At 46.6% G+C, this 18,244-nt stretch overlaps 2 protein-coding genes across 4 annotated transcripts in view; one reads left to right on the top strand and one right to left on the bottom strand.

The window, feature by feature from the left end:
- The first annotated feature begins 1,874 nt into the window (after positions 1 to 1,874).
- Positions 1,875 to 15,192, top strand: LGALS8 (lectin, galactoside-binding, soluble, 8). 3 transcript variants are annotated; one of them, XM_006872003.1, is made up of 10 exons: positions 1,911 to 1,955; positions 4,167 to 4,255; positions 7,270 to 7,480; positions 9,271 to 9,390; positions 10,378 to 10,434; positions 12,366 to 12,392; positions 12,479 to 12,565; positions 13,195 to 13,283; positions 14,113 to 14,278; positions 15,043 to 15,192. In XM_006872003.1, the coding sequence occupies exons 1-10, from the start codon at positions 1,911 to 1,913 to the stop codon at positions 15,190 to 15,192; spliced, it is 1,041 nt and encodes a 346-aa protein (XP_006872065.1). The 3 variants fall into 3 exon arrangements, with proteins under 3 accessions (XP_006872067.1, XP_006872065.1, XP_006872066.1); XM_006872005.1 differs by lacking the exon at positions 12,479 to 12,565 and having other exon boundaries at positions 1,875 to 1,955; XM_006872004.1 differs by lacking the exons at positions 12,366 to 12,392; positions 12,479 to 12,565 and having other exon boundaries at positions 10,378 to 10,450; positions 13,184 to 13,283.
- Positions 15,193 to 17,180: 1,988 nt separating this feature from the next.
- HEATR1 (HEAT repeat containing 1) overlaps positions 17,181 to 18,244 on the bottom strand; it is an 89,337-nt gene continuing 88,273 nt past the window's right edge. The window contains exons 43-44 of the mRNA XM_006872002.1: positions 18,049 to 18,157; positions 17,181 to 17,269 (exon numbers count right to left, since the gene is read on the bottom strand). Of these exons, the coding sequence (XP_006872064.1) occupies positions 17,181 to 17,269; positions 18,049 to 18,157 (198 nt within the window). The remainder of the gene's footprint in view (positions 17,270 to 18,048; positions 18,158 to 18,244) is intronic.

Raw genomic sequence — 18,244 nt, 5'->3', positions numbered from 1 at the left:
GACTGTCGCCGGGTCGACCCGTGCACCACGCAGCGTGGACACCGGCCCTAAGCTCGCACCTTCCTAGAGTCAGCGGCCAGAAGAGCGGGGCGGCGGGAGACAAATGCCCGCTGAGGCAGCCAGGTCAGCCAAGAAACCCTCTCCCTACGCGCGCTTCAGCTTCACCAGAGTCCAAGTGGCCGGAAGCTGCGTGAAGCTCGGAGCGGTTGCCTGGTTACCACAAGCCCAGCGCAGAGCTACGTGGACGCTGCACGCAGACGCCAGGCCGACGGCGACGTCCCGGGGAGCGCGGAACGGAAGCTAGATGGGGATTGAGTCCTTTCACTTCCCGTCGCTGCCCAGGAACTCTGAGATCGGTGCCTGGACGACGCTCGCGGTTAGATGACCAGCCCGCTGCCTGACTGAGCACCTAGAACGCCGGAGTCAGGGTGAGGCGGTAGAGGACGGCCCTTTCGGGTGGCAGCAGTCGCCAGAGCCGAGGCGACTTTGGACGCGCCAGCCTAGGAGGGGACGCCCCTCTCCCTAAATGAGTTGGGTGGGTGTGACAGCGTCCCGGCCGAGTCGGGCCGGGCCGGGCCGGGTCGGGCCCGGGGAGTGGGCCTCTGCGAGCGGGGCGCTGCTGGGGAGGACAACTGGCCCGCAGCCTGCGCCTCCCTGGACAGTGGTCGCTGCAAACCCGCTAGCCACCTGGGCGTCTTCCTTCTCGCGTCTTCCTAGGACTTAGTTTCCTGCAGCCCAATGCCGCCGTGGGCATTTCTTCCCCCGTCCTTTAGAGACGTTGAAGCGCTGCCGCTTCGTTAGGTGGTAGCAAGGGAGATGTTGGTAACTGCAGGGCCCGTCCGTCCGTGACAGTGCTGAAGACAAGGACTGCTTTACCGCACACCTTTGGCTTCAGCTGGGTCACTCGCTGGTTACCAAGAATGTTATGAATGTAACTATGGCAACGCTGGAGGCCTGCCGTGGTCGGCGGTTCAAACCCACCAGCCGCTCCTTGGAAACCCTGTCCAGGGAGCTATGAGTCGGAACCGACTCGACGTCACTGAAAAACAACTTCTAGCATTGATTTTTCTTCTATTTTTAACTCATTTAATTACTATTATCATTTTCATTTTGCTGTTGTTGTTTTGTGGAGTCGGTTCCGACTCATAGTGACCCTGTACAGGGTTTCCGAGCCTGTGGCTGTAAATCTTTACGGGAGCAGAATGCCTCATCTTTCTCCCGCGGAACAGCTGGGAGTTTCGAACTGCTGACTCTGAGGTTAGCAGCCCGATTCGTAACCGCTAAGCTACCAGAGCTCCTTTTACAGGCCGGATAAGAGAAGTTAAATGAATAGCTCTGGTTAGGACTTGCTGACACTTTACTTTGAGTTTTTGGCTAGTGTAAATGTTTCAGCGCCAGGCTGCTAACGGATAGCTCTAGCTCGCGGTTGTATCTTATCCGGAAAGGTCACATCGTGAAAACCATTTGGAGAGCAGGTCCCCTGTGCTATACAGTAGGGTTGCCCTGAGTCCAAATTGACTCAGTGCCAACTGGAAAGGAAAGATAAAAGGATTATTTTACTTTAGTATGTTTTATACTCCATTTAAAAGTTTTTCTATTGATGTATTTTAAAGCCACTAATTTCTACAGTCATATTCCCCAAATTATTTTAAAATGAAGTACAGTAGGTAAGAATTGGGGCAAAATCTTTGATTTTAATAGCATCCTGTTCCTTGGTAAATATCAGTAACATAAGTTGTAATTTAAATTAAAAAGTAGATATGAAGCAAAATTATGCATGCTTCTTGTTCCTTGTCTGTGTTTTGATATGCAGGGGAGAGTCTATCACTTTCCATCTGGGAAGCCTTAAGTGAGCCTTACCTAGATCATACACTGAAGAGAGACTCCAATCAACAGTAAGGTGGAAGAGAATGATGCTGTCTTTAAGCAACCTACAAAATGTCATCTATAATCCGGTACAATGATTTTTAAAGGGAAATGGGTGTCTTACTTTACAGGGGTTCATTTGTTTTAAATTAGACCTGACTATTAGAAGGTACCATCACACCTTTTCCCAGGCCTCTCACTGCTTGGTCTATGAACAGATAGGGAGGGTATCAAGAGCTAGTGGTGGGAGGGAGAAGGAGGACCTCGGTTTTGTCCAGGGCTCAAGTTGCTCCAAGAGCTCTTGTTTTGCTAGGTATTTCAGTATGCACTCTGGGCAGTAAATAACTTGTACTTTTATGTGGTGATGAGAATCTTTAGAAACATCTAGTTCCTTCTAAAAGGAGCTCTGATAGTGTATTGGTTATAAGTCGGCTCAGCAGTTCGAAAATAGCCATTCTGCAGGAGAAAGATGAGGCTTCCTGCTCCAGTTACAACCTCAGAAACCCCATGCAGGGTCGACTCCATGGCACTTCACCACCACCACCACCACCACCAGTTTCTTATCATCTGAAGCTCAGTCCTGAATAAAGGTCTGAAATATAAAGCAGGGTTGTTTTTTGTGTTTTTTTGGGGGGGTGGATGGGATGGGCAGTAGGAAGAATGAGGATCTTTGAAGTCAGGCCCTAAATCAATCATGTTAGTATCTAGGGGAAGGATGGAGGAGTGGGTATAATCTTTCTGTTATTCACTTTGAAACTGTAATTCTTTTTTCTTAAAATGTTAATGCCGTTTTGCAAGGGGAAGGCAAAACCATCCTATCAAGCAAATCTGTGTTAGAAAAAGCCCTCTTCAATGGTAGCAGGTTACAAAAGCAAGATTTACTGAATTTGTAGTCAGTGAGATAGTTATAGTTAATATGGATTTTGTGCATCTTAGAGTTAACAGCATTTTAAGTTTGTAAACTTTCTGCAAAGCTTTTTAAAAAAAAATGGAAAGGAAGGAGGGCTGCCTGCCAGGAGGATAGCTGCAGGGTCCGAACCATCAGGCGGACCAAACCCTTCTGCCCTTCGTGCACAAGGAGATCTTACTCGAATACTCTGTAGAAGATAGTTGTACACATTAACATCTCTGTATGTCTTGATACTAGCACACTGTGGGGTCCTCCAGGTTTTGTGGGTAGCAGCTCTACTGCAGAGTAGCAAATCGCTGTTCATTCATTTCCTGGTGAAGGAGGTCTGCAGGAACTGCTCCATGGGTCAGCAAGCCTAGCCCCCCACTTAAGTGCCTGGAAGGCACCCCACTCTACAAGCAGCCTCTCACCCAGTCATTCCGCTTTACTTGCTCCGTGGCCTGGGAAGTCCGTTCCATCTCACACTCTGGTTCTTAGTTCTGCTGATGCTGGGACCCTTCTCCGGGGTCACAGCTTTGTGCCCCAGAGTTGAGGAGGTTCAAGGCGCAGGGACCTCTCTCAGGGTCTAAAGGACACACTCCAGTCCTGACTCTTCTTTGATGGTGGTGAGGAGATGTTTCTCTCCTGTTTCTGACAGAGCTCATTTTCAACCCATGTTTTTTACAATTAAAATCAACTCTTCTACATCCACAGCTGAATCATGTCATCATATCAGGGTCTTCTCCCACCTTCTCTTACGCAGACACAACTGGGCAGACACGTTGTTTGGTGGGAGTTGTAGACTTTAGATAAGTCACTACACCATACCTGGCAATACGCCCAACCCTAGGCAGGTGGATTTCATGTCTTCAAAGATTCCCCAAGACCTGCTGTTCACCCTTAAGGCCATGGCAATTCACTGTTGCGTTTCTGGTCTGGGGTGCAGCGGTGAAGCCAGAGATGAAGATGGGGTCTCCTGTCCCAGGGGTGGGGGTGCGCCAATGATTAGCTCTCATAACCTCTCTCAGCATGGGCTTAAGGATGATGGTGGTCTTGAGACTTCTCTTGGGGCTTGTCAATAGAATGATGAGAAAAGGGTGGAGAGACGTTGCATTGCACACACATTTGTTTTCTATTAGGAGAATTACCACATTTAGTAGAAGTTTTCTTTTACAGAACCCTCAGCCTTTGTACTGAGAAGTACTCTGGGTCGGATTTACCTCATGTCTTTTTAAAAGACCTCAGAATGGTTTGTGGCTAGTGAGGTCTAGGGAAATGCTGGACTCTGAGCACACCGATGTGCAGCCTCTAAGAATCCTGTCATTTCCTGGTAGTAACTGAGTTTTACTTATAATTGCTTAGTATTTTGTGTACATAAATGTTCATTTATTACAAACGGTTCCCCCCCTAGGTAATCCCGTATGTTGGCACCATCCCTGAGCACCTGGAGCCTGGGACTTTGATTGTAATACGTGGGCATGTTCCAAGTGATTCGGACAGGTAAAATCATTGTGCTGGAAAAAAGAGCATGACTGAACTTTTGTTTCAAACTTTCTGTTAAGAACTGGGTAAAGTTTACAGACTAGATCATCAGTTGTACATTCAACAAACTCATGTACACTTTGTTTCATCTCAGTGATGCAATCCCCTCAGTGTCACATCACTTACCCACTTCCGCCCTCTGGTTCTTGTCTTCATTCCCAGCCCTCCACACCTTGTCCTTGGGTGGATGCTGCCGTTTTGATCATTCTGTGATGTGCAAACCTCACTAGAGTTACTATGTCCCTGATGTTGTCGGTTAGGGCTGTGGAGTTGGTTCCACCTCACAGCAATTCTGTATAGGGTTTCTGAGGAGCAGCTGGTGGGTTTGATTCACTGACTTGTGGTTCGCAGTCCAGTGCTGATCCACAGCGCCACACCAGGACTCCAGCTCCCTTATATACGTGTCTGTCTTTTGGCCTTCCAGACCTGAAGGTTTTGTAACCAAGGGCCTTAGTTTCAGGGTCTCACCAGTCTCTGCATGACCTGTAATCCTGTTATTTTTTATGAGTTTGAGTTTTGTCCCGTATTTTCTCTCACTCTATCCAGGGCCTTCTAATAGCATTTGGCAATTGGTAGCATTTGACTAATTGTTTGAAAGCATCTTCAGTTTTCCTCAATCTTGATAAGCACTAGACTGCTACATAAGGTCAGCAGTTCAAACCCATCAACTGCTCCCTGGAGGCCTGGTGTGGCAGGATAGTGCGCTGGGCTGTCAGCTGTTCAAACCCACCAGCCACTCCTCAGAAATCCTATATAGGGTCCTTCTGAGCTGGGGCCACACTTAACAACAAGAAGCGGTGCCGCGGGAGAAAGATGAGGCTTTCTGCTCCTGTAAAGATTACAGCCTTTCCAAAGAAAAAAGATTACAAACATGAAAAGGTTTGAAATTTTGTGAGAATGATGGAAACGTGACACACAGATCAAGTGAGCACACACTGTAAGGAGAATGTTGCCAGTCTACGTGCTGGACACATGTTGCCACAGCTTTCCATTTCTAACAGTACAGTCCCTCCCCGTGAAGCATAAGGTGAGGTGTGCCTTGAAGAAGTATATAGCGAGTTAGAGACAAGAACTGTATTCGAAGCACACAGAGAGAGGATAGCTAACAGCCAGCTATTCCCACACCTCAAGATGGGAGGCCTTTAGTGAACGCTTCCTTTGGGTACAAACGCTGGTGCGGGCTGTGTCAGTTTAAATTGGCTTCATCTCTGTGGCTTACATACAAATAACAGTGATTTAAGTAAGTTAGACATATTTTGTCTCTTGTGAAAATTAAATCTAAAGTCTCCAGTCCAGCTCTTTTAAGGACTTTACATGAAGCTATGGAAGAGGAAGACTTCTTGTAGCTCACTTTCTGCTAGCCCCAGCATGAAGTTACTTATTCTTATAATCCTTGGAAGAGAACTCTAGCTTGTCGGATCTGTTTTGAGTAGCTGGGTGGTTGTGTGTGTGTGTGTGTATGGAGGTGTGGTGCACAAAAAGCAGATGTCATATGACTTGTAAAGTAATTTACAGTTGTCCTAAAGTCTTCTTGGAGTGTAGCCACATGATCCTGCCTAGCTGTAAGGGAGGCAGGGAAACAATTGCTTATCATGAGATGAATGGCCCCAGCTAAAACTTAGGGTTCTATTGCTAAGGAAGGAGGAAAGGAAGACTAGATTATTATCTATTTAGTGAATGAACAAGAGGTCAGCCCGTATATTATTCAGTCTGGGTTTTCCTGTTTGCTGTGCCTTACCTGCTCAAGTGCCTGTCGTTAACCTCAGTGGCTGGTATTCTGATGTCTACATGGACTCATCTGAAAATACACGTTTTTGTGACACTTGAGAAACACCAATCCTTGATTTGTCTGAGATTGCGTTTTCACTGCAGGTCCTTTGTGAATTCATACAATGGGAAAGAAGCTCCGGAATCACCTATAAACTGATGGTTTATACAGATTCAGGAGCTCTGGTAGCGTAGTGGTTCCAAATCGGGCTGCGAACCGCAAGGTCAGCAGTTCAAAACTCCCAGCTGTTCTGCGGGAGAAAGTTGAGGCTTTCTGCTCTGTAAAATACAGCCTTGGAAATCCCGTACAGGGGCACTATGAGTTGGAACCAACTCCACGGCACATCACAACAACAACAAAGGCAGTCTTTATGGCACAGTTTTGTCTTAGATTGGTTTTGTTGGTTGATAGTCTTGCTCAGGGCCATACACACACTGAGGCAGCTGGGCTGTTGTTTGTGCTGCTTTAGAAGCCACGCAGGTATATTCACTCTCCCATGACTCAGAAAGGCAGTGGTGCTTTGGAAGTCCTCACTAGATGACGAAGTCTCTCGTAACGACAGGAGTAGGTCCCGACCGACTGTTGCTCCCTGAGCAGTGTGTTGCTTATTCCCCAGCAGTATAGCTGTCATGGGTCCTGCTCTGGTGCGGTAGGATAAGCACTGGACTGCTAACTGCACCATCGATGCTTCTCCCTACTAGCCACTTCTGGAAAACCCAACTTGATGACACTTGTTAAAATAACAACAACATACTTATTAGGGACTTAATGGAATATCTACAGGCAGCAGTACGGTTGTACTTCACAGAGAATATATTGTTGACTTGTATAAAACATCTGTTTTCTGTTTGAGATGGTCAGGGTATTTATTGTAGCCACTTCGGTGTCTTGTGGTCTGCAGACAATCTGCAGACCCTCACAGATGTAGCAGTGAGCCAGTACGACACCAGTCAGACCAGGAAAAACTTGCTGATGTATCAGTGCCTGAAGAGGCCTGGCAGGAGGTGGTCGATGAGTCTCGCATGGTCTACTCACTTACCATGGTGACCTTGTGCCTGGCTTAGGACCATGCCCATTGGAACACTGGGCTTAAGTCTCAGAAGGGGCTCGGTGGAGCAGCTATGTGGGGAACATCCGAGGAGACCAGACGTTTTCAGCCTCTCCTTTGTGAGTGCTCACATGACCCATGTGTCTTTCTTCTCAGATTCCAGGTGGACTTGCAGTGTGGCAGCAGTGTGAAACCTCGAGCTGATGTGGCCTTTCATCTCAACCCACGCTTCAAAAGGGCCAACTGCATTGTTTGTAATACTCTGACCAGTGACAAGTGGGGGCGGGAAGATATCACCTATAACATGCCTTTTCAGAAAGAAAAGTCTTTTGAAATCGTGATCATGGTGCTGAAGGACAAATTCCAGGTGCGTTCTGGAGCCTGCTAAGTTGGCTCCTCGGGAGTGAGACTCCACTTACCCTGTTGATCTTACCCTTACATTGGTTACATCCAGACAGAAGGCAGGGACTAGGAGGCCGGGGCAGAGCTACTCAGTGGGGCCACAGCTTTCTGTGAGAGCAGGGGAAGCTCAGAATGTCACTCTGAGTTGGCGTGGCATTGTATGACCCCAAGTGTGTGTGGGACATCTGAAAGGAACGCAGCTGGGGAATCCCAGTTAGGAGCCATAGGGCGCTGTGGAGCCCAGTCCTGCCCCACTCTAGGTCCCGAGAGGACCTTAGAGACCCTTCACAGAGTGAGTTTTCCCACTGGTTTCATTGGGCATCGTACTCCTAGAGAGTGTGTGCAGTTGACTCTGTCCTGGCCATTTATGAACATTGTCCCTTGTCCTGCGGCTCTCCCAGAACCTGAGAGCGGCAACCCTGACTGCACGTCCTTCTGTCCTTCAGGACACAGCTCTGACCCTCAGATAGCCCCTAGGCCCCGAGCCTCCACCGACTGCTCCTCTGGTGTTGGGAGCACCACACTTCCTTTTACCAGTTTTTGCTGTGCTGCCACTGCACTTTGGTTTTCTTCTGTGTTCATTTTGCGTCCCTGAGTTCAGGTGTAGCGCTGGACCGCAAGGTTGGTTTCAATCACAAGGTCAGCACTTCAAACTCACCAGCTACTCCTTGGAAACTCTGTACAGGGTTGCTATGAGTCGGAACAGACTCAGCCGCAATTAACAATGACAACAACAACAGTGGGATTTTATGGAGCCCTGGTGGTCCTGTAGGTTAGGCATTGGGCTGCTAACAGCAAGGCTGGTAGTTCAAACCCACCAGCTGCTCTGTGTGGAATAGATGGTTGTCTGCCCGCATGAGGACTGACAGTGTTGGAACCCTTCTCTAGTGGTACTGTGGTTGGAACTGACTCATTGGCAGTGGCTGTGGGTTTGGGGAATGGTATTTGAATGGAGGCCAGTGGTTGAATTCTCTGTCAGACGGGAGAGCAGGCCTGTCGCCCATTGGTGTGTTTCAGCTGAGTCACTGCCCACCTGTCACTGGAGGCACGTCTGTGGCTCTGACGCTGAGCAGGTGTCAGCGGAGCTTCCAGCAGCCTGGCAGTCTGCTTCCCGAGAGACCCTGGGGTTGGTGGTCAGAGCCTGTGTTCACAGAGCCACCTCAGGAAAGCTGAGGCCAGAGGCTGTGCCCTTCAGGTGTCCCACATGCTGCATGGCCGTTGGGAGGTAGGAGAGGAAACTAAATGCATGAGTGTGTATTGTGCACCAGGCACTGTGCTAAGAGACCCACATAAGTAGTCCTTTGAGGGAGATATTTTCTTCCTCCACATAGGAAAACTGCATGCCCAGTCCATTCAGCTGGCTCGCTGCTCAGTCCTAAACACCTGTTGGGGGTAGACTGGCTCTTTCATAGTAGCTTAGCATGCTCTTCAAGGAAGTGTTACTACCCTGGTCTCAGGAGGTCTCCAGCACATCTGTGATTTCCGAGTGCCTCGTGCACATAAACGTGCACAAACACAATACACGTACTCATCAGGGCGAGCTCTCTGGGATGTGACCAGATTAGGAGCTCAGCAGGAGTGAAGGAGTGACGTTGGCCTCATGGCTGCTTCCTGGTACCATTTGGTCAGATATGTAGCAGGGACATTTGGGAGAAAGCTGTCAGCTGAAACCCAATGAATGGGTCAGTTCTGTTTGGAAGTGAATGTATTCACTGTTGTTTTTTGGGGTGGGCATTGTCTTCTGGGTCTCTCTAGGTGGCTGTAAATGGAAAACACACGCTGCTCTATGCCCACAGGATTAGCCCAGAGAAGATAAACACTCTGGGCGTTTACGGCAAGGTGAACATTCATTCCATCGGTTTCAGCTTCAGCTCGGTGAGTGCCCTAAGCTTGGGTCCTCCGTCATGATGAGTTTCCAACCAAATGCAGTGGAGACATCTTTCATTAAAATACCCTGTTGTGGTGGGGCTGCAAGATAAGCACTGGACTGCTAACTTGCAAGGTCAGCAGGTCTAATCCACCATCCGTTTCAGGGGAGAAAGAAGAGGCTTTATGCTTCCCTAAGGATTTACAATCTGGGAAATCCTATACACAGGCACTGAGAGTTGGAATCGACTCCAGGGCAGTGGGATTGTGGTAAGGACAGTGTCAGTAGCTCCCTCACTGAAGAAAAGGATTGATCTTTCTGGAAGTAAATCTTTCAGACTAGTTGTTCCTTGCTGTTGAGGTGATTCCAACTCAGGCTGAGCCATGTGGTCAGTTGAACTGCTCTGTGGGGTTTCTAGAAGCACGCTGCTGGGCCTGGCTTCGGAGGGGCTCTGGGTCAGTCCACGCAGCCTACCGTTTAGCTAGTTAGCCGAGCGCTGAACTCTTCCCCGCCCAGGACTCCTGTAACTTCCCGGGACACTGCCCACCAGCAGCCAGCGCTTTATTTTGTGTAGGGTTTCAAGTCTGTTGTGGTTCCAGCAAAATGAACCCAGCAGGAAACCACAGCCTTTTAGCTAGTGGAGTTTTTCTCTGTGATAGTGCCCTAGAGGTAGAAAGTCTACGTCAAGGGTATTTTAGGCTCTGCTAGACAGGTAGATGCTGCTCACTTGCCCTCCATATGGTCTCTCACAACTGTGCCAGTTTGCTCACTTTGTCTGCATTGGTTATTCTCATATGTGCCAATTCAACATTCAGTTGGGAGGTGGGTGGGGAGAAGACCTTAATGTTAAATGCATTCTAAACATTTGCTCAAGCAGAGTTGCATACTTAGTGCCTTTATAATTACTTTTGATTCATTACGCAGGTTGCATTTAGAAGCTATTCTGATGGATCCTGAAAATTAAACCTTTACTGTTTTTTTTTTTTTCTTCCCAGGACTTACAAGGTCCCCAAGCATCTTCTGTGGCGCTGACACAGATTAACAGAGAAAATGTAAGCATTAAATCTTGTAAGTCAGTTTAAAACCGTTCTTTAGCTGTTGTTGTTAGGAGCTGTTCCCACTCACAGCGACCCTGTGCACAACAGAACCAAACACTGCCGACCCTGCACCAGCCTCACAATTGTTGTGCTTGAGCCCATTGCTGCTGTCATATGTCAGTCCATCTGGTGGGCCGTCCTCTTTTTCGCCGACCCCTCCACTCTACCAGGGGACTGCGTCCCTCGAGAATGTGTCCAAAGTCGGAGAGGCGAAGTCTCATCATCTTGGCTTCTAAGGAGCATTCTGGCTAGCTGTACTGTCATGACAGATTTGTTTGTTCTTCTGACGGTCCAGGGTACTTTCAGTATCTTCTCTATGACCCGGATTCAAATGCAGCGATTCTTCTGTGGCCTTCTTTATTCGTCTTTTCCATTCGTAAGAGATGGTCGACAACACCATGGCTTGGGTCAGATGTACTTTAGTCCTCAAGCTGACTTCTTTGCTTGATAACACTTTATAAAAGTCTTTCATAGCAGATTGCCTAATGCAACACGTCTTTTGATTTCTTGACTGCTGATTGTGATTCGAAGTCTTGGACTTCAGTCTTTTCTCCATTTATCATGATGTGATTTATTGGTCCAGTTGTGAGGATTCTTGTTTTCTTTGCAGTGAAGTGCAATCCATAGTGAACGCTGTAGTCTTTGATTTTCATCATTTTAAGTCCTCTTCGCTTCAGGCAAGCAAGGCTGTAATCTGCATATTACAGGTTGTTAATGAGCCTTCCTCCGATCCTGTTGTCACCGTCTTCATATAATTCAGCGTCACAGATGCAGTGTACAGATTGAATAAGTAGGATGAAAGGATGCAGCCCTGGTGTACACCTTTCCTGATGTGACACCATTCAGTATGCCTTGTTCTGTGTAAACAGCTGCCTCTTGGTCTCTGAACAGATTCCTAACGAGCACAGTTACGTGTTCTGGAATACCCATTCTTAGCAATGTTACTCAGTTTGTTATGATCCACTAAGTTGAATGCCTTTGTTTAGTCAATGAAGCCCAAGTAAACATTTTTCTGGTATTCTTTGCGGTTAGCCGAGATCTGTCTGATGTCAGTAATGACATAATAATAAATCCAGCCTGAATGTCTGGCAACTCCTGTCAGTGTCCTACTGCCACCATTTTAAAAACTATCTTCAGCAAAATTGTACTTGCATTTTATATTAATGATATTGTTTGATGGTTTCCCATTTCCTCTCTTTGGAATGGGCACAAATACGGATCTCTTCCAAGCAGTTGGCCAGGTATCCGTTTTCCAAATGTCTTGGCATAGATGAGTGAGTGCCTCCAGTGCTGCATCAGTGTGTTGAAAGATTTCAGTTTGCACTCTATCAGTTTCTGAAGCCTTGTTTTACACCGCTGTCTTCACTGACTGTAGCTTGAACTTCTTCCTTCTGTACCATTGGTTCTTGATGTTTTTTCTTCCATTGTTTCAGATTGAGTGATGTTGAGCATCTTCTTCCCTTTTGGTTGTCTAACTCCAGTTCTTGGCGCATTTCATTATGATTCTTTGTCTTCTCGGGCTGCCCTTAGAAATTCTTCCAGTTGCTTTAGCTTCTGCGTTCAAGAGCAGGTTGCAGAGTCTCTTGTGACATCCGTTTTGGTCTTTTTCTTTCTTTCCTGTCCTCCCATTACTCTTTGGCTTCTCAGTTATTAGCATGTGGCATTATGAAATGTTACGAATCCTTTGATAGAGGATTCATACTGATAGCATTATATTCCCCATTTCATACCAGTCCCTCCTAACGCCCTGGTCCCTGTGTGCCTACACCGAGGACAGAGAGGCACGTACATCCTAGGTCCTGGCCAGGCCTCGTTCAGACTGTTCATATTACCAAATAGCATTGTTCCCTTTGAAAATGTTCTCCTTTTTCCTTTTCTTCTAATAGGTGCAGAGGTCTGGCATCTCACAGCTTGTAAGTATTTTTGATTAGGCTACGACACTGAGCCACGTGAGAAACTCACTTCCCCCATCCCTCACCGTAGAACTGTTTCCCTGCAGCCTAGGGATAGGGTCGCTCCCAGAACTGTCGACAAGAACAAAGATTCGACTTGCGCCAAAATACTACCTACCAACTGTATTTCAAAGGTTTGAGGAGCCCAATGTTTTCTTCACTGTAAACACTACTCCCAGTCAGAGGCCAGAGGTGCTGTCCTCAGGTGTTCTCAGTCCTCAGAAGAGTGCTGGAGCTGATGCTAAGCTCCCACCAGTCTGAGCCTGGCTGCTCTCAGACCCTGCGCAGGCGGCCTTCCCAGAGCGTGCTCACGCACTCTTTTCCCTGCTCAGCCTCAGGCAGGGTAGAGACAGTGCTCAGACCCCAAACACAGGCGGCCTTCCCGAATGTGCTCACTCGCTCAGTACCCCACTCAGCCTCGGGCAGGATAGAAACAGTGCTCAGACCCCAAACACAGGCAGTTTTCCTGAGTGTGCTCACTGGCTCTGTTCCCTGCTCAGCCTCAGGCAGAGTAGAAACAGTGCTCAGACCCCAAACATAGCGGCCTCCCCGGAGTGTGCTCACTCGCTCTGCACCCGCTCACCTCATCACTTGAAATGTTTTCACTGATGAGCTAGGGCTGTTGGGCATATATATCTGGGTCAAGAGACTTTTCCCGCCTGTAATGTACACTATAATGGCCCTGCAACTTCCAGTGTCCTTTGGACAGTTACCCCATGAGCCCTCTTTCCATTTCCTGCCACTGAGTTTAGTTTCTTTTCAGACTCTGCCATTTGTCGCCAGGCTGAACTCCTCAATGGGCCCTGAGCGGACTGTTGTCGTTAAAGGAGAGGTGAACACAAATGCCAGAGGGTGAGTATCACTCACTGCGCCCACTACCAATAGTTTCCATCCTCTGCTCTTCTGACTCATAGTGACCCCGTACAGGGTTTCCAAGGAGTGGCTGCTGGGTTTGAACTGCCAACCTTGTGGTTCAGTCTACTGTTTATCCTACAGAGCCACACCACGACTCCATGGTCTAAGAAGGGCTCCTATTAGTATCCTACTTGGAAAAGTTAAGTTTTAAAGCAAATGAATGGGACTGTTGAGTTGGTGGCCGAGCCAGGACTAAGTTGCAGTGTTCTGACCTAGACTTTCTGTCCAGACAAGAACGTAGCAGCATTTTAGGGTCCTCAGTGTCTGCCCCCGCCACAGCACCTGCCTTTACCTTAGTTGAACTCCAAGCAGTGCTGTAAGATCAGGCATCTTTCGTTCAGGCTCCTGCTGTTGTGTGACTTATCAATTTCTGCTCACTCTCCAGGGGAGCCCAGCCTTGCGGAGTTATTAGGGCTGTTTCCTGGAGTGAGGTGTGCCCTTGGCCGAGGAAGAGAACACCTGCTGGAAAGGCTCCCCAGTTTAATCATCCGTCCGCTCTACTAGCACTAGCCTTAAGCCTTTTTCCTCCCAACCAGATCCTGAGCCTCAGCAGTGACTTCAGAGTATAAATTCTGTTTTGTAAATGACACTGTTATCTCAGTGATAGGCTAACTCAGAGTCTGGGTTCACGTCCATCTGCATGCCCATGTTCATGTCCATCCTTGGTGTACAGTTGTCGTAGTTCAATTCTGATTTTTAAAATTGCAGAAAATAACGCGACTTTCTCTTTCTGGTTAATTAAGGGCTTTTTCTTTTCTCTCAAAAGCTTTAATGTTGACCTTGTAGCAGGAAAATCAAGGGATATTGCTCTACATTTGAACCCACGCCTGAATAGTAAAGCATTTGTAAGAAATTCTTTTCTTCAAGACTCCTGGGGAGAAGAAGAGAGAAATATTACCTGTTTCCCATTTAGTCCTGGAATGTACTTTGAGGTGAGATTGTACTTTTGGAAAACAAAAACAGGAAAAACTGATCCTGGGGACAGGGGCAGGATAATAGTCCATTTACGTTTATATGTAGATTGTGTGGGGTCTTGTTTGGAGACTCTAACACAGATAGTAAGTCTTCTACCAGAGTGGACTCCTGGTGTGGTGCTGTAGGATCAGCACTGGACTGAACCACAAGGTCAGCCGTTCAAACCCATCAGCTGCTCCTCAGAAATCCTATACAGGGTCACTATGTGGAAATGACTTGATAGCATTTCACAACTTTTATACTAGTTTGACTTTTAGGCAGACAAGTCTGAAGGGCTAACACCAGTGGTGCACCTAAGTGGATTCTGCTAGTCTGTTACTATGCAGAGTCCGAACACTGAGCTTTGTAAAGCTTTTGAGGAAGACTGCTGCCACCATGTGCCAGATGGCCTTGTGATCAGTTTCACTTGTGAAACTCCATAGTCACTGTGTGATTGGTCCAAGGGCCTGGAGTTAGTGTGAGGCAGACAAAAACCAGGGCCTTGGTGGCATGAAGTCCACACTAAATGAGGAACACACAAACCCGTCAGTGAGCAGGGAGGACAGGAAGGCCAGCAAGGCCCCCGTGGACTCCCGTTAGATCAGTGTCTTACAGATCACAGAAGGGAAGTTCACTGCAGCAGACTGGAGCAACTCTGTGTAGAGCTAACGCAATTCGTAACATGGTTTGTGTGCAGCAAACAAAAGGCTTGAAACTAATGATATGTTTACTGTCCTTCCAGATGATAATCTATTGTGATGTTAAAGAATTCAAAGTTGCCATCAATGGTGTACACAGCTTGGAGTACAAGCATAGATTTAAAGAGCTTAGCAACATTGACACGCTGGAAATTGATGGAGACATCAACTTATTGGAAGTAAGGAGTTGGTAGTTGCCATGACCAGCTACAAACCCGAAATACAGAATGGCTGTGTTCACCTCACCGTCTGTCTATTGCTTTACTGTTCAGGGAGCTGCTATAGTGAAACCTCTGCTGGGCGTGCTCACTCTGTGGGTCCAGAACGAGGACGCGTGGGCCAACCCTGCTCTTGCTTTCCCTTTATTAATCCCACTCAAGGTCCGTTTGAATCGCAACGTTGGCGGCTCAAACTTACCACTTGCTCCTGGGAAGCCCTATCGACAGCATGTAGCAACAACTAACATTCAACAAGTGCCCACTGTAACACAGCAGCTAAGGTACTAAACGCGTCTCGTTTGTCAGCACTGTGCTAGAAGCTAGTGGTGGATGAAACCTGTTTGCTTGAGTTTAGAATCTTATATGCCCTTGCACTGGGCCACTCTTCTCCGCAGGCGTTGCTTAAACTCAGCAGAGCCCTTGAGGGTTAAAAGTTGTACTCCTTCATTAAGTAATTAAGGACACTACTCCCTCCCTAGTGGTCGCTTCCATAACCAGTGTTCTGTGAATTCCTTATCACAGAAAGTATTGATAGTAACTTACACTTGAAGTTAATTTTCTTAACTGGAATCAACATCTATTTCTACTAGCCTAAACCTTTACCAAGAATTAACATAAAACCCAAAGACAGTACAATTTAGACAAAAAGCAAAACAAAACACAAAGACGGTGAAATGCACTTTATGTCAAGTCCTCTGTGTAATGATAATCAGAGGATTTGAACTTGGGGAATTCAAAGACTGCACATCCTCAGTCCAGCATTATTAACAATTGACATCAAAACATTGTTTTACTTTAAATGATTAAATCAAACCTGTATCAGCAAGTTAAATTGTTAAATTTCTGTAATTTTCCTATTCTTTGAAGTGATTTGGCAGAAATTCTGTGTCAAACCCTTACAGGCCACATCTTGTTAAATGAAATTCAAAGGTTTTGTTGGGCTGAATCTGCCAGATTTAGGAATATGTTCATAAGGGAATTAAGTATTATTTGCTTCCATATATGGAAAAAAAATGTTTAAGAAGTTTGACAGAAATATCCATTCCTAGCAAGCTCTATCTAAACTGCAAATTGGCTTTTTGTTTGTCAGAATACTGCATTAAATTCCAATAGTAAATCATATCAAAGGCTTTCAAACTCTATAAACGTTCTAGGGGACAGTTCTTACGTCCCTTAGGGAATAAAGGCAGATTTGTTTAATCTTACTCGAGCTCGCTCTTCTCACCGTGACACAGTATACTACAGACTATAGAATATCACAGCACTCAAAAGAATATGCTGAATTTTCTTTTCTCATATAAGTAATTCTTGGTTAGCCCCCTATGGAAGTACAGTAATTCTTAATCCTGGATGGACACCTCAACGCCAGCCTAGTGTTTCTGGGCCCCTTCTGTTTGTGTGGTCAGCCAAGTGTGGGCTGTTGTATAAACAGCACACTGCCCCGGTCCTTCCCTCCTCCCTCTCCCCGACTTCTTCAGAAAGACTGACGGATAAAGGACACAACTCGGTCCTGAGTGAAGGCTGCATTCTGGATCAACTGCCATCTGATTATACCCTAAAGCAATCACACAGGCTGTAAAACCCAAAGTGCTTCTACACAGAAGAGATTTTGGTTGAGGGACTGGGCAACCATCCAATCGTTTCCTTGCTAGAAGAGTGAAGGTTTTCTAAATGCGGTGCTGTTAACTTTGGGTAAGAGAATTCACTGAGAAAAGACAAACAAATCACACAGCAGTGTCTATGAAAATACCACATACCATTTACTCTGTTTGCAAATATATACAACAAGAAGGAGACGCTCATGTAGTAGCACAAAGCAGACGGGGATTTTGAAAAGAGATTAAATACCTTTAGTCCGAGTAAGTGTTAACGGCACCAACAGAAACATGGCACCCCAAATCCAAAAATAAAAACATGAAAAAATAAACTGGAGCTCTAAATAGAGATGAAACACTGAAAAAGTGTTAGAAGTAGCTCTGGAGGGGCTCTCCCAATATAACTTCCAGTTGCTGAATAGTCTTTTGGCACTGATGTTCCACTTCTTCGCATTCATCTGGGAAAAAAAAAAAAAAAAAAAATCCATCTTTATGCTTCAATTATCATTAGCCCAGAGCTCTTGTCATGTCTTACGTTCCTGACAATCATTCTCTCATTCATGTGAAACAGTACTAACAAGCAGAAAGCACTGGGATGTAGCTCCTGCTCCCCGCCGTCCCCACATCACTCCCAGCAGAGTTGTTGCTCCTCAGCAGCCCACACGGCCGACCGCCCATCTTCTTGTCTCTACTGGGCTTGCTACGGTTTACTGTTGTTTTCTAGGCCCAGGTGGTACAGTGCTTGAAGAGCACACGATCCAGGGCTGTGCAAACTGAGCTTGGCTATCTGCATCCAATTACTGAATTCCTTTAAGCCTTTAGTTTTCTGCTCTATATGTAATTCAGCATAGGCCTCATTGTGAACACAGAACCGGAGTCATTACTATTGTCCTGTCACGGCATTAGACGTCCAGATGTAGTAATAACTGGAGACTCAAAATATGCAATCATAAATGCATGAGGTCCATGAAAAATTGTAATCTGTACTGTTGCACAAGACCCACAACTAAAACTAATGAAGCTTCTACTGTAAACAACTTCCCAAATGCTCCCAAGGCAGCCGTCTGGTTAAGAGCACCCTCCTCCCTCGGGAGCTCCAGCCTCCCCAGACTGGAGGTGGGAGTGGGTGGAGGGAGGACTGGGGCCAACTGCCGGGCATATTATCTCCCATGTGCACTGTTGTTGGCATAGCTTCACAGAACTGTACTGTAATTATTCTTAATAGTCTGGAAATTACCTTCCATCAGTTCTGCTAAGAAAGGAATGGATTCTGGTAGCAAGACAATGTAATTCTCTCTTAGCTTTTCAGCCAGTGCTAACACAGTAATCAAAGCAGCAAATCGAACCTGAAAAGGAGAAAAGGGCAAAAAATGATGATGAAATGTAAAACTAACTGCATTATGTTAAAACCTGTACTAATTTGAAACAAGTTT

The sequence above is a fragment of the Chrysochloris asiatica genome, unplaced genomic scaffold (assembly GCF_000296735.1).
Source record: "Chrysochloris asiatica unplaced genomic scaffold, ChrAsi1.0 scaffold00179, whole genome shotgun sequence".
In the NCBI taxonomy this organism is placed as follows: Eukaryota; Metazoa; Chordata; class Mammalia; order Afrosoricida; family Chrysochloridae; genus Chrysochloris; species Chrysochloris asiatica.
The sequence above is the reverse complement of the archived record's forward strand: the minus strand, read 5'-3'. Positions and strand labels throughout refer to the sequence as shown.

Excerpts from the sequence above, each read along its gene's own strand:
- LGALS8 (XM_006872003.1), top strand. The coding sequence starts at position 1,911 with ATGATGCTGTCTTTAAGCAACCTACAAAATGTCATCTATAATCCG. Across the intron at positions 1,956-4,166 it reads AAAATGTCATCTATAATCCG|GTAATCCCGTATGTTGGCAC; the intron begins GTACAATGATTT and ends TTCCCCCCCTAG. Across the intron at positions 12,393-12,478 it reads GGTCTGGCATCTCACAGCTT|CCTAGGGATAGGGTCGCTCC; the intron begins GTAAGTATTTTT and ends GTTTCCCTGCAG.